We start from the raw sequence: 16,770 nt of genomic DNA on the forward strand, positions 1-16,770 counted from the left end.
GTAAACAACCTAATTCCACATCGATTGTATCAACAAATATACTAATCTTAATATTCACAACTCTAATCTCATCATTTCGTCACATTATATTCTCAAGCACACACAAAAATATCAATCCTTTCTTTGTAGCGTATACTTCGATATTTCACTATCACATTACAATGATGCTTTATGGGTCTGATTAATATTCAAAACACAAGTAATTACACTCTACATGTCAAGGAAATGAATATATCAGGCTCATATTTACTTACTGGTGAAAATTGACGTTGAATCAAGTCTCAATTTCCTTTAAGACGATCTATTTCCATTTCTCATATCATCTAGATTGGTTCACATTATGTATAGTACATTTCTTTAGTAATAAGTCGAAGAATCATTTCAAAGTTCTCCACTAATTGAATATTATCTTCCCTATATGGGAATGCAAACCTATGTAATTGAGGAATACCTAAATCCAATGTGTTAAAACAACTTTATGGATTCTTTCGCGAAGACACTACACATTGAAATCATTTCTCGAAGATGTAAATGTCGACCTTCTTTATAATAACACCACAAATATCAACACACTACAATTTTAAGTTAAATATGGATAATCTACATATTATTCACATGGAACTTATCTCATTTTGCCCACGTTACTGGACTGGGATGTTTCATCTGCTTCTTCTTTGGCTCATCGGCTCCAAGTCATGGCTGCGTCATCTCCGGTCAGTGGTTATCAGTCTCGGGTTCGCAGAGTCAGTTGGCTGGTCTCCGTCAGACGTCAATCCCATTCTTCGGCATAGTTATTCATCATGATGCCGCAGTAAACATGCATTAGAAACAGATTTAACAACATCATTAGTTTCACAACTCAACTATAATGAATTATCTGGATTCTTATTTAATAATAATAATAATAATGTTATTTGCTTTACGTCCCACTAACTACTTTTAAGGTCTTCAGAGACGCCGAGGTGCCGGAATTTAGTCCCGCAGGAGTTCTTTTACGTGCCAGTAAATCTACCGACACGGGGCTGTCGTATTTGAGCACCTTCAAATACCACCGGACTGAGCCAGGATCGAACCTGCCAAGTTGGGGTTAGAAGGCCAGCGTCTTAACCGTCTGAGCCACTCAGCCCGGCGGATTCTTATTTCTATTATCCAAGCAGATTATTACACCATAGACGATATTATTATTTCCAATTATATGACTTATAAAGTTCTTTAAAGACTTTTTTTTTTTTTTTTTTTTTGCTAGGGGCTTTACGTCGCACCGACACAGATAGGTCTTATGGCGACGATGGGATAGGAAAGGCCTAGGAGTTGGAAGGATGCGGCCGTGGCCTGAATTAAGGTACAGCCCCAGCATTTGCCTGGTGTGAAAATGGGAAACCACGGAAAACCATCTTCAGGGCTGCCGATAGTGGGACTCGAACCTACTATCTCCCGGATGCAAGCTCACAGCCGCGCGCCTCTACGCGCACGGCCAACTCGCCCGGTCTTTAAAGACTTCTAGTTTGACGTGAATATACTTTAAACTAACGATATCTAATTTTCTGCTATAAGTAATCCTTATTAATTTCCAATTTAATCTTCGGCTTCCGACAGTTAAACTTTTTCTTCTCCTTTCAGGTATTGCGCTTGATAATCCTGTTACGTATACGAGAATTGGCGAAATATTTCTACGTTATTATACTTCATGCTGGATGCATTGTATACATTTCTGTACGTTCCAGTCAAATTTTCAACTACATAAGCGTTGTTACCTAGCACTTTCTTTTCTACATAAGAACCATCAAATAAGTGAACAAATTTTGCAAATATCTGCTCTGAAATATTAGAATTAGGTGCTTTCTTAATCATTACCATGTCATTACTTTTAAAAGGTGGATGAAATCTTTTGTTTCGAACCCTTTTCAGTCGTCTACCAGCCTGTTCTTTAAGTCTGGTATTCACCATCTGGTTGATTTCTATAATTTAGCAATTTAATTCATCCCAAGTACTATCTGTTTTTCTTTATCAATGTCAAGGCTCAATCTAAAATCAATGTTTTTCTTTTTCCTTCAGAATTATCCAAGTTAGCTTGAAGTTTGTTTCCGTCTGTCTTTATTTTATTTTCACCTTCAGATTTGGTTCATTTTCTTCACGATAATCATTATCATTCATTAATCATTTCCCTTTATCCAGCTGTAGCCGGGTAGGGGCAAATATGGTTCCTCTCCACTTTCTTCGGTCTTTCCACCACTCCTCCTCCAACACTGTGTCCCAGTCCAGGTTTCTTTCTATAATGCTGCGTTGGATGGTATCCTTCCATCTCAATCGTGGTCGTCCACGGCCTCTCCTTCCTTGGATTTGCATTTCCATCACACTTTTCGGCATTCTTTCGTCGCTCATTCGCTTTATGTGCCCAAACCATCTTAGTCGGCTCTTCTCTATTCTATCATTCATTTTTTCCACTCCAATTTCTGTAATAATTTTTAATCCTCTTACGAATTGCTTCATCATTACTATGTCAGTTTTAAATAAGTATACTTCTCCTTGATCTTGTATGTCAGTTTGGTTTATATCTATATCGTTCTGCATTTGCAAAATTTTTGCTTGAATTATTTCGATCTCCACTCTTCTTCTTTTCCTCTGTTTCTCTTCCATTCTTCTTATTTGTTTTAGCTGCTTCTGTGGCCATTCTTCCCGTATATCTGTTTCTTCTAGTCTTCTTTCTTCCTCGAATAACTCCTCTCATTTCTTCCGTGGTTGTTCCATCTTCTGTAGTTTTTCCTCCTGCTTCTCAACCATTTCTTCTTTCTTCTCCTGTTTCTCGGTTTCTTCATGCAATGATTCTTGTTGATTTTTATGCTCTTCTTCTTTCTCATCATTTTCTCCTCTCAAATTCTTCATAAATTTTTGATGTCTCTCATCCATTTGTCTCATGAATTCTTGATGTCTCTCTTCCATTCTCCTCATGTATTCTTGATGATTTCTTTCCATCTCCTCATCCATCTTTCGTTCCCATTCTTGAAATCTTGTAAACTCTTTCAGATACTTAGGAGAAATTCTTCAGCCCACTCGTCATTTAGAATTCATAACAGCAACCAAAATGATACCTGAAATCGAAAACCTTACTAAACCTTCCCTAGATACAGCCATGAAACTTTTTTGAGCTAAAAGAGAACCAGTACTTACATACGGCATAGCCTTAATATGGGATCACCCAATGGTTTCAGATCCAAGGTCTCTAGAAAGTGTCAAACCAAGGTTTTTGAAAAGGGCACTTGGAGTATCTTACTGCTCACCATCGTGAATGGTTGATGAACTGACATGACAAACATTGCTGACAGAAGATTTAAGAATGAACAGACAGTTCTCATCTATACCTCAAGAGACTACACTTCTTAGGCAAAAGCAAATAAATCAGACATTCCACTGGAATTCTACTCAATCGATCCAATGGTAAACCACAAATGGACTGAACCAAACAACAATCTACGGAGTGTTCTAGCGCGTCTGGTAAATCATGGTTTCCATCACAAGCTGTGTACAAAAACAACTTGTTCAAAATGTATATGTAAGCTCTACAACAGGCTTTGTGAATGATTTCATTTCACCTATTGTAACAAAAGAACAAAATCTCTTATGGACTATAGCAAAGAGTATTAAGTTCTGCATTATTTTATTTACTTTGGATACATGTTTGCATGTTATTCCTTAATAAAATATACCTTAAAAGTGCAACATATAACCTGGAACTCACACAAAATGAAACTTAACAAATTCTTGTCTACGCTCAACTTAGTTTAGGTGTGAAAGTTGAAGAACTAAGTATAAAATCCATATTCACCACATACCATCTGCAGTGGTACAATGTAGCCACACCCTTAATTTACATCATTGTTGAATGGACTCTATTTTACGAGCATGCATTGTATTTAATTAACATGCTTGATCATAACTAATATTCTGCCTGAACAATGGACTTAATGGCTATGTTTATCATATTTTTAACATTCTGAGCAGAGCACTATCTTTGGGTATGAACTACACAACCTTAGCTGTGAGGAGTGGGGCATGCTTGCATCAGCATGAGTTGGTTCCAAGTTGCTACCGAGAACCTAGAAGACAACATGGCTGTCCTTACAAACGGCCTGTTGCTATCCTAAAGGATACATGATACAGTAAAAGAAGAGGGATTTGATCCGGGAATTGTGGATATGTAACTCCAGGAGTGTCTTCAACACATTGTCATCATTGTGTACTGTAAATTTTAGTTTTATACCTGGGGTGTGCCATCATATGCGAGTTGAGTAATGTAGAGGTTGGATACCATTATGTAAGTAATTTAAATTTATTCACTAAAGAATACTGTGATGTCTGAATTAATAAATTACTATTGGTGTTGGCAGTTAATGGTATGTCACGATAATCTTCACGATTTGAGTTTTACAATTTTTTAAATAATGCTCAACCTCATATCATCTTGTAACGGTTTGGTTCTCGCCATGGCATATGACTGTGCTAGGATCTTGTAATTTGAGTGAACATGTTTCAGGGTTTACAAGAAACTGTTCATTTAACATTTCAATGTATTTGTTCAAGTTTGATAACTGTATGGTAACGTGCATTGTAACTTACCATAATTGAAAGCATAATGTTATAAATCTCTCACCGTGTTAGGCAAATATTTGTAAGGCAAGATGATTGTAATGGTATCTTTCTTTATTCTGCTCAAGGTGGTGAATTGTTTACTGGTATTTATATTTCTGTAATGATTTTCTGTGTTTTATTTTCAAGTGGGTTATCATTAAATGTGTTTAAAACTCTTCCTAGTGGGACATTGGTGTGTCTATTTTACTTCAAAGTCCTGTTTATGGTTTTAAATTAATCAAGTTTTTACTTCAAATTTTACATTATGTTAAATTGTATTATCTATTCAGAATTTCATGTTAATTATCTCTCATCCAAGTAGTTAATGGGTATTGGACATTTATAAGCCTCGGATTAGGAAAACTGTTGTTGAGTCATATATATGTCATCTGCTTGATACATGGTGACACGATGTAACATGAGGTGACAAATCCCTTTGTTTCCCACTGATGTGGTCCATCTTATTGTCTCGTCACAGGTGGCCTTGGCGAGTGTTGAAATTACTATTAGTATTAGCCTACTGCGTGTTCAATCCTGGATTAAATTCCAAACCTCTCCACAGTGCTCATATGGAGCGAGAAGAAATGACGCTGTTGATGGTGATTCATCCGTCAGATGGACGCGTAAAGCCTTTAGCAGACCCCTGTGGTGTTTGTGCTATTCGACAGGAGTAGGCTATATGCCGGCACTGAGTTTCACCCTCTTTCTTCCTACTATCATATCACGTCATTCATTTCATTTCATCTCATAACTCCTCTAATGAGGTTAACATCAGAAAGGGCACCCGGTCATAAAACTCGCTACGAAGAATCCACTCACTTCATACCTGACCGTTAGAGGAATGGGACAAGGGTTGGACATGCATATATTACTGTACTATCTGTCGGCATGTTAGCATGTTGTGGGGCAGTGTCTCGTATCTTGGTTATTAGCCTGTCATTTATTATCTGTGTACTGGGTTGCGGTCTTAATTGAAGTGTGCTTTAATTTGATGTGAATTATTTTCTTATCTAGACATTTTCATTTGCACTTTTGAATTTGACACCTTTGTGGTGTTTGCGCTTTTGTATTTTCTTTGCAGTAATGTATCCTGTTCCACAAATGTGACATGAATCTTGCTGTCAAATTATCCCCGAAGCAAAGAAAGTGATCATCATCATCATCATCATCATCACCATCATCATCAATGTCCCACTCCAGTTGCCCGGGTGTGGTTAACAAGCCTCGTCCACTCCTTTCTGTCCTTCCGCTTTTCCTGCTCCATTACTTCCACCACATCCAATCCAGCTTCTCTAATGTCCTTCGAAATCTGATCCATCCACCTTCTTCTTGGTTTTCCAACTGGTCTCTTTCCCTTAACTTCTCTTTCTAATTCCCTTCTTGCTACCCGTTTCATTCCCATTCTTTTTATATATCCGAACCATCTCAGTCTTGCTTTCTGTATCACCTGTAGTAATGGTTCTGTATTTAGCTCTTCTCTTGGTTTTAATATTTTAAATTCTATCTCTTCTTGTCTTTTTAACTGATGTTCTTAAAAATGTTATTTATACTGTTTGGATCTTACTATCTTGTCTCTTATTAGTTACCAGCATTTCTAGTCTGTATGTTACAACTGGTATGAAATATTGTTTATATAATGTTAATTTCATGATGTTGGATTGTAAATGAATTTATCCTCAGACTGGATGTGAAAAGGTAAAATGTTATTTACTGGATCAACCCAAAATATCCATTGGTAATGGAAGACTGAGATAATTTATATCTCTGGGTTGTTATTTTAAACTAAATTCTCCAGATTTTATTTATTCACTTTTTAAAGTTGCTTTACGTCGCACCAACACGTATAGGTCTCATGGTAATGATGGAATTAGAAAGGGCTAAGAGTGGGAAGAAAGAGACCATGGCCTTAATTAAGGTACAGTCCAGCATTTGCCTGGTGTTGAAAATGGGAAACCACTGAAAACCATCTTCAGGGCTGTCGACAAGGGGGTTCGAACCCACCAACTCCTGAACGCAAGCCGATAGCTATGTTACCAAACCACGCAGCCACTTGCTCGGACAAAATATTTTATGTTGGCAACGATAAATTGAGCTATGTGACCCAAACCGCGCAGCCACTTGTTCAGTCAATATATTTTATTTTGGTATATTTTATATTTTATGTTGGTAACAGAAAATTGTGATTACTTATATCGCAGGGTTGTTATTTAAATTAAATTCTCCAATTGTATTTATTTATTTATTTATTTAATTATTTATTTAATTATTTATTTAATTAAATTATTTACTGTAATGAGAAACTGAAATTAATTATTTCTGTTCTGATTCAAATTAATTTTTCATATTTGATTTATTGAATTATTTTAACTAGTATTTAAATATGTATCCTCATTTCATTATTTCAGCCAGTCACAGCCTATATCCTCAGTGTAATTTGTCCCTTATTATTATTTTTTTTTTTTTTTGTTGGTCCTGTGCCTTCTTAGCTGCTAATGCCAGCAAGGCACCCCCCTTTATCCCCCCCCCCCCCGATGCACCACCAACTATACTGGGTGGTTCACCATCCCCTCGTGATCTAGTTTTATGCATCCTGCTGTATTTACTACAATTCTGAAATACAATGGTTCCTCTCCTTAAACCGTGGTACTATAACGAAATGTGCAGTTACAGGCTAAAAACCAGCAGGAATCGTGTGTACCACTTGGCAGGGGCGCGGTGTTTGAAAGTTTGAATCCCACGCAAGTAACTTTTTAAACTTCTTTTCTTTTTAACAACCATTTGACTGGGAAGTTGCAAGGTTGCATACTTGATAGCTTCACCAGGCTGATCAGTTTATTTAGCCCTGAAAAAAATGAAATGTCGTATGGCTTTTAGTGCCGGGATATCCCAGGACGGGTTCGGCTCGCCAAATGCAGGTCTTTCTATTTGACACCCGTAGGTGACCTGCGCGTCGTGATGAGGATGAAATGATGATGAAGACAACACATACACCCAGCCCCCGTGTCATTGGAATTAACCAATTAAGGTTAAAATCCCCGACCCGGCCGGGAATCGAACCCGGGACCCTCTGATCCGAAGGCCAGTACGCTGACCGTTCAGCCAACGAGTCGGAAAACGGCCACTGATATGGTGGCATCTGGTATGGATCTGGGTTGGAACAGGCTAGGAAACATTTGACAGGATTTCAGTTACCTATGTCTTTAAACGCAGCACCTCCTCGAACTGACGACCTCAGTGATCGATACAGAGCTGTGCACGATGTTGTACGGACCATCTGACACGTTGCAACATCTCTGGAGTAACAGATCAACATTCCTCCATGGCAAACTGTCTAAGGTAACCAGGACTACTTAGCTCCAGTATATACACCAGTTGTTTTCCATGGTCTCACAGAAAAAATCCAGGGGCGTACGATCGGATAATCTGAAGGACCAGGGGACAGCCCCCCCCCCCCCTATACATTTATCAGGATACGTCCCATGGAGATGGTTCCAGACAACCACTGCCGCATACGGTGGAGCTCCTTGATGTCCGAACCACATCCTGCAGCGGTCGAGGAGTGGCACATGTTCCAAGAAAGGTGGCAGGTCATCTTGGAGACACCGCAGATAGTGTTCTCTCATCACAGATCCCTCAAAGAAATGGGGACCAATGCAGTAATCACGCACGATGCCACACCATACGTTCATGCCGCACTGTACCTGAAAAGCTGCCTGTCGTACCCAATGGGAATTATCCACAATCCAGTAATGCATATTATGTCGACGATTCCATTGTGATGAAACCATGCTTCGTTTGTAAATAAGAGGGTCGCTAAAAAGGCAGGATCAGTATTCTCATGCTATAGGATCCATTGACAGAACGCCACCCGTGCTTCGAAATCATGACCATGGAGATGCTGGTGGAAGTGCAGATGGTACAGATGAAACGGCTGGGTATGTAATATCTGCATAACAGACGCCTGGCTGATGTTCGTCCGCAGTGCAATGGCCCATGTGCTAGTGTGAGGGTCTGGCCGGACAGCGTCCAACACAACCTCTTAATTGTGAGCAGATGTAATAGGATGATCTCAAACAGGCGGTGTCCTCCCCAGAGACGCAGTAGCCTGCAGAAGTCTTTCCATACTCCGAAATGACATGCCTGTTTGTTTTTTGTTTTTTTTGCTAGGGGCTTTACGTCGCACCGACACAGATAGGTCTTATGGCGACAATGGGATAGGAAAGGTCTAGGAGTTGGAAGGAAGCAGCCGTGGCCTTAATTAAGGTACAGCCCCAGCATTTGCCTGGTGTGAAAATGGGAAACCACGGAAAACCATTTTCAGGGCTGCCGATAGTGGGATTCGAACCTACTATCTCCTGGATGCAAGCTCACAGCCGCGCGCCTCGACACGCACGGCCAACTCGCCCGCTGACATGCCTGTTGGTTGTCATCTATCTGGATAGCATTCTTGATACAGGCATTGTGCCTGGCACCCATTCTGTCTAGTTTCTCCATAAATGAGTAACATATCCACATATTCATTGCTGGAGGCAGCGAATAATAAAATAATTTTAAAAAATACTTGCGTGGGATTTGAACCTTCAAGCACAGTCTACTATCACAACTCCCACCACGCCCCTGCCAAGTGAGCTATTGCGAGACTCGACATGCAGCCCGCAGTTTCCAGCCTATAAAATACTTCGAGGTACCCATAATGAATTAATAGTGGCACTGATTATTCCTGCTGTCTTCTAGCCTGTAAACACACAGCAGGACTGATGTATTTCAGAACTGTCATAAAACCAGCAGGATATATAAAAATAAATTGCAAGGGGCTGGTGAACCACTAAGATGGCCCAGAAAATAATGCACCAATTTTTTTCTCAGCCCCCAACAATGGTACGAATGCAAAACTTTGTATATGAATATTTTGATGTTTTTGGAGTGCGCACGCAAAGTTTCCATTTCTTCTGACAGATAGCATACTTGCAGCAATGGTTTAACATGGCGTCTGCAAGTGATGTACGTTACAAGCAATGTGGCATGATTGAATTTCTCACTGCGGAGCATGAAACGGTTGGAAACATTCATAAACATTTATGTGCATTTTATGGAGCATCAGCAGTCAACAGAAGTATGGTTAGTTGCTGAGCACAGAGGGTGAGAACATCTGAAAGCAGTTTGGTAGATCTCCAAGATTTGCAGCGGTCGGGGAGGTCACCAATGGCTGTCACACCTGACAAGATGCAGCGTGCTGATGTGCTCATTTGTGAGGACCAACGCAGAATGACCCAGCAGTTGTGTGGGAGCTGTCAATCAACAAAGGAAGTGTGGGTGTAATCATCAGTGTTCTTGAGTTTCCACGATAGGTTCTGCGCCGTCTTATAAAGAAACACAAAACTCTCAGAAAAAACATTTCTTTCGAGTTGCTGCAAAGTTCTGAAGTTGAGGGGGAAGCCTTCTTATCCTGGATTGTGACAGGTGATGAAACCTGGGTTCACCATTTTGAACCCGAAACTAAACAGCAATCGATGGAATGGTGCCAAACCGACTCTCCACAGAAGAAAAAATTTAAAACAACTGCTTCCGCTGGTAAGGTCATGATCACTGCGTTTTGGGACTGTGATGGTGTCATACTCATTGATGTGATGCCGAGAGCCACCACCATTAATTCTGAGGCATATTTGAACACATTAACCAAACTCAAGAAGCACTTCCAGCAACTTATAAATTTCCAATTTCTTTGCAATCATTTAAGAAAAGGCTAGGAAAACAACAGATAGGGAATTTGCCACCTGGGCGACTGCCCTAAATGCAGATCAGTAGTGACTGATTGATTGAACTTGGATGCCATTACAACCCAGGTGATTGTTTGCTTCAACATAATAACGCACGCCCTCACACAACAAGTTGGAGAGGACGTCATAACAAATCACGAAGCAAGGTTGGACAGTCTTACCCCATCCACCCTATAGCCCTGATCTAGCTCTCTCTGACTTTTTTTTTGCTATTGGCTTTACGTCGCACTGACACGGATAGGTCTTATGGCGACAATGGGACAGGAAAGGGCTAGGACTGGGAAGGAAGTGGCTGTGGTCTTAATTATGGTATAGCCCCAGCATTTGCCTGGTGTGAAAATGGGAAACCATGGAGACCAACCCACTATCTCCCAAATACTGGATACTGGCCGCACTTAAGTGACTGCAGCTATCGAGCTCTGTGACTTTCACTTGTCTGGGTCATTGAAGAACACCAATTGTGGGAGACATTTTGAGGATGACAAGGAAGTGATTCGCAAAGTGAATAAATGGCTTTGTGAACAGAACAAGGAGTGCTACCAACAGGACATACACGTCCTTGTGTCTCGCTGGAGGAAAGCCATAAAACAGGAAGGAGATTATGTGTAAAAATAGGGAGTGTAAAAGAAACATCATTCTTTCTTATGTATAAGTTTCAATGTGTTCAATAAATAATTGTTGAAGAAAAAAAAATGTGGTGCATTAGTTTCTAGGCTACCCTCGTATAATGTGGCACATAAGTGTCTTTCAGCTGATATACAAAAATCAAAAATGTGCAATAAGGAAAAGAAAGAAATCAGTCTTATTGAGCATTTCAATGAATAATAATATTACTGTATTGGTTTTCAGTACCACTAACACACTGACAGTTTTTGAAGGTGCAAAGGTACCTGAATTTTGTACTGTACAGTTCTTTCACATGCCAATAAATCTACTGACATGAGGCTAGTGTATCTGAGCAGTTTCAAATACCAATGGACTGGACTGAGCCAGGATCGAACCCATCAGCCTCAGCTAAGAAGGTCATTGGTCTACCATCTGAGCTGCACAGACCAGCCTGAGCATTTTAAGGGCATTCTCCAAAAAGGCAGAACAATAAGGTATAAAAATGGTGGGACCATCACTATGAAAATGTTTAAGTTGCTGACCAACACTAAAATATTTTCAAATTAGTCATAAAACATTTTCTTGACAAGTTATGAGTAGTGAACACATTACCTGTGATTGGTATGTTTTGGATGAGAGAAAGATGAGTGTCTCCAGTACCAGGTGGAGTGTCGACGATGAGATAATCTACAGGTCCCCATGCTACTTGACGCAGCAGTCTCTCTATGGCACTCATAACCATCAGCCCTCGCCAAATTACAGGAGACTTTTCATCTACTAGAAAGCCCATAGACATACTGGAAGTTTGAAAGCAAAATCATGCTTATTATAATCTATAACATACTGTTTCAATCATCTCTAAACCAGGGGTACACCCAAAAGAACTTTATAGAGCAATCAAGTAGAAAAATCCAAGTTTATCATGTGATGTAAGTATAATATGAAATGAATTACAATGCTATAATATTTTAGAAATTTCAAGCTTTTGTAACATCCATCATAAACCAAAAATTTATCACATTTTAAATAAAATCTATATTCACATTTCAGCTAAAAATTATATGAAGCAATTGGATTAGCCATAAAAATTGGAATATCAGCTACTTATCTTGAGTTGTGGGTATATATATTTTAAAGTTGCTTCATGCCGCACCAACAGGTAGGTCTTATGGTGACGATGGGATAGGAAAGGAAGTGGCCGTGGCCTTAAGATACAGTCCCAGCATTTGCTCAGTATGAAAATGGGGAACCACAGAAAAACCATCTTCAGGGTCGCTGACAGTGGGGTTCAAATCCACTATCTCCCGAATGCAAGCTCACAGCTGCACGCCCCTAACCACATGGCCAACTCGCTCGTTTTGAGTTATATAATTGGACTCATTATAATAAGCTAGATATTTTGAACCAATGATAGTATCAAAACATCTTCTGCAGCAATAATAATAATAATAATAATAATAATAATAATAATAATAATAATAATAATAATAATAATAATAATAACAACAACAACAACAACAAGCAATAAGAATAACAAACACACGGCCTCAGTTACCATGTGCAAACATTTTGATTTGACACCATCTATGCTGCCTGCATGTCAATTTTGACATTTTGTTTTACTCTACCACATGGCAGAGTAAAGCGGATCTCACTCGGGCGATCTATGGCTGAGTTTGAATTTGGTAAACTCCAAAAGTATCATGAGATATCGCTTGCATGCCAATATTGTATGACATCTTGTGACGAATGGACTTCCTTCTTCCAACCTTCAAAAATCTGACTACCTCTCCCAGGTTTGAATCCATGATCTTGGGATCCAGAGACCGACAATTTACTACTAATCCACAGAGGGACCTAGATAATAACAATAATAATGATACTGGTTTTAAGTCCCACTATTTTTATGGCTTGCATAGCCATAGGCAAAAGGATACTACCATTCAAAACTGATACAGAAATATAAGTTATGTTAAATTATGTTCAGATCCCACAAATCTTAAGTCATGCAAGAGATTTGGTCCATCTTGGACACAGCTCCTTGATTTCAAGAGTAATTTCTGATGAATTATTTAGTTGTGGTGTCCATCCTGGTATATATACTTGTAACTCATTACCAAGGCCCGGATGTTGATGACTTAAAGAATATTAAACAATGCACTTGAAATGTTAAAAATGACTTGATTAAATGACCTAAAAATTAAGAACATGCATTATAAAAAGATGTTTAAAAATTAATGTTTAAAAATCCTTCAGAAAATAACAGGTTAGACACAAACTTACAAACTACATATTATAGGCCTTTTATTTGGAGGCTGCTGGAAGAAAAAGACAACACAATACAATGAATATTGGTTGAAAAAGAAATAAACTTAATAACTAGTTTACTAGTTTGAAAAGAACTCTAGGTAATGCTGAAGTCTACAAAACATTTAAAAAATTATAAGAAACAACTCGAGAGATTAATTTCTACAAAATTTAAAATATATGTACGATTCAAAAGAAAGACTCGAAAGAACAAGAATAAGACCACTTGACTATATGTTCTTTTAATATACCTTAGTCCAAGTTGCACTGAACTGCAAACATAGTTTTCAAGTTCTGGAAAGTGAAGGATCTGCGATTATCTGCCAACAAGTTCTTATACCTCGAAAAGCTGTGTTCTACATCGGCTGACGTGATTGGAGCATACCTGAAGTGGGGAAGATTGTTGGCTGTTAAGTCTTCCTCAATCCCATCCATGAAGACATTTTTTCCCCAGAGTATATTTGAGATTTGACACAAAGTTTTACATTCAGTATTTTTGACCAGCAATTTTTTCAGTTTAAATGCAATGCCTGTCGCAATTTGACCACTAGTGTTGTTAATATCACACTCCAGCTGTTTAACACATTCACTCTCGTAGGCCATATCCGAGTTAAGGCGTTTAAGGTCGCACGATGTAAACGTCGTTTCAAACTTAGCCCTAAATTTGTACAAGTCATAGTTCATGTTGGAAACCATAGATGGCATATAAATGAATAGTCCCTCACCCTGACTACCAGAACAGAGAGTACATTACAATGCTTGCTTTCTTTTTTTCTTTGAGTAAACATGGACCTAAGCCAGTCGTGATATTCTTGTGAGGGTGTGTAGTGAAGTGAGATATTGTGTTGCGATAAGATGGGGAGTTACAAACACAGTACACGAAGTGAGGAAATTGAAGATATACTATTGAACCATGATCACCTCCATTCCCCCCACCCCAAACCCCAGCACAAACCCAAACCAGCCCCCCTTCACTACTCACCAGTCTACCGACTATCATCTCCATTCCCCCCACCCTCACTCCACCTCCAACCCCAGCACAAATGCAAACAGAAGTCTGGATTGCAGCTGAACTATCCATGAAAACAGCTAAAAATCTGACCACACGTAACTCAAGTACACAGACCAGGAAAAGGCCAGCCAACCCTTCTCCTAGGTCACCACCGCAGACAACACCAAATACTACCACAAGAACTCGAACCCGCACACCTACCTATCCTACCTTAGTCACACAATGCTTCAACTGCCTGAAGTTATATCACTCTGCTGCCAACTGCACAGAATCTGCCCATTGTAACAGATGCGGTGGCACACACCATCACTCTGTATGCACGGTGCCACGGGACCAGCCGAAGTGCGCGAACTGTGAAGGCAGTCACGCAGCTTCGTATCCTGGCTGCCCATATCTTAAACAGGCAATAAGGAAGCACTACAGACTCCAACGACACCTCACAAACACTAACACTCATCCTCCCTCCCTACTCTCCCTTAACATCACTCCACCATCGAACCCAGTACCCTCTTCAGCTCCTGCATACCAGGCTAACAACTTACTCCAACTCCTACTACTAAACCTACTCACGAACCAGAACAGTCAAAACCAAGTCCCAACCATCACTACATTCTAAAAACAAGCCCAAGTCAGACCCCTCCCCTCCCCCCCCCCCCCCTCCAGTATATTACCACCAGTCCAGCATTAAACATGATAGGTTCTCACTTCCTTAACCACGGTCTTCAAAGCACTGGAACCACGGCACGACCGGGGCGGAGTGCAATATGCTGTTTCCCATAAATAATGCTGTTTTCTAAATTCCATCTGCACACTCATATTAAATGCAAACGTAACATGCTTGCAAAATGTGTAGTCCCTGCAAATTTTACCAGATAAATGCTCGTTACCTCATTAAGGTAAATACCGGGCGTGGTTAGTGTTTGGATGGGTGACCGTACCAACACTGCCACGTATCTGACACATTAATTACTGCGTCACCCATGCGCTCGTGGACGAGTCATTTGAGCCCCATTTTAATGCACTAATAAGTAAAAGCAATCATTAACTCACTCTCAACCATGAACTTTAAGCAACATCAGGCATGGTCACCCACTGGATGGGTGACCAATGACTTAAACTTTCCTTTCTTAAATAGCTATCTTACAAATAACATTCATAACATAATTCAACCATTAATAAATCTTACCCTACAACTTTTTCCACTAAACTGCTAGGTGAGGAGCGTAATAACGCACCGGTACTAGCGACTGAATCAATCCCCCTCCTCCCGGCGGGAGAAGGGGGCAAAATTTGATTATGGGTCTGATGATGAACTCATACCAGATTTCAGTGATAGCGAAAACAATTCCGATGATGATGTACCAGACTCTGGGCAAAGTGAAATTCAGTACATTCAAATAACCGATAGGCATCCGTCTTATTGTCTGCCTCCAATCAAGTTCACTGACCGGGTAGGATTAAATGTTGACATTGAAAATAGTAATGAAATGATGTCTTTCATCAATTTAGTTGTAAAATATGTATGCCATTAAACAAACCTTTACGCAGAACAAGTTATTAGTGCAGCACCGCTTCCATTCACTAAATTATTTTTCAGTCATGGAAACCGGTCGATGTAAATGAGATGAAAAAGTTTTTAGGTCTAATGTTTGTAATCGGAAGAATTCAAAAACCTGAACTGAAAATGTAATGGACAGAGGACACTATTTTCAGCTCGCTGATTTTTTCGAAAACCATGGCAAGAACCCGGTTTGAAAACATATTGTAATTCTTACACTTTAGCGACAGCAGTCATTATGAGGGGAATCCTGATAGGCTATACAAAATTAGGCCGATTCTCGAAAGGCTCAGCGACCAGTTTTCAATTGTGTACACTGCGGATTGGAAAATTGCCCTTGATGATGGAATGTTAGCTTGGAGGGGCTGCTTGCGTTTCCTAGTTTACAATCCAGGAAAAATTACTAAGTATGAGATTTTGATAAGGATGCTATGTGAATCTCCTGCAGGGTACACATGTAAGTTGAAAATCTATGATGCAAGTGGCATGAACATCCGGGACACTATATTTGACTTATTAGATCCCTACCTTGGCCAGGGGTATACACTGTACATGGACAATTTTTACAATAGTGTAGGCTTAGACAAGGAACTGCGTGAACAAGAAATGGCTATATGTGGGACAACAAGACAGAATAGGGGACTTCCTAAGGAATTCAGTGAAAGGCAGAAGAAGTTGAAAACAGGAGAAATGACTTTCGATAGGAACGATGAAATATAGCTATGGTCATGGAAGAACAAAAAACTAATTACCATGGTTTCAACTGTACATTTTGCAGAAATGGCTGAAATACCAAACAGATTTGGGAAAATAAAAATGAAACCTGTATTATTGATTATAATCAGTTTATGCACAGAGTGGATATAGCCAACCAGTATTTGGCA

The 16,770-nt window shown here is 39.6% G+C and overlaps 1 protein-coding gene across 3 annotated transcripts in view; it reads right to left on the bottom strand.

Annotated features, from left to right (window-relative positions):
• The window catches only part of Nubpl (NUBP iron-sulfur cluster assembly factor, mitochondrial), a 116,188-nt gene that overhangs the window by 32,985 nt on the left and 66,433 nt on the right, over nucleotides 1-16,770 (bottom strand). For all 3 annotated transcript variants that reach the window (XM_067137296.2, XM_067137295.2, XM_067137293.2), the window contains one exon: nucleotides 11,622-11,806. In XM_067137296.2, the coding sequence (XP_066993397.2) occupies nucleotides 11,622-11,806 (185 nt within the window). The remainder of the gene's footprint in view (nucleotides 1-11,621; nucleotides 11,807-16,770) is intronic.

This window comes from Anabrus simplex, chromosome 1 (assembly GCF_040414725.1).
Source record: "Anabrus simplex isolate iqAnaSimp1 chromosome 1, ASM4041472v1, whole genome shotgun sequence".
Taxonomy (NCBI): Eukaryota; Metazoa; Arthropoda; class Insecta; order Orthoptera; family Tettigoniidae; genus Anabrus; species Anabrus simplex.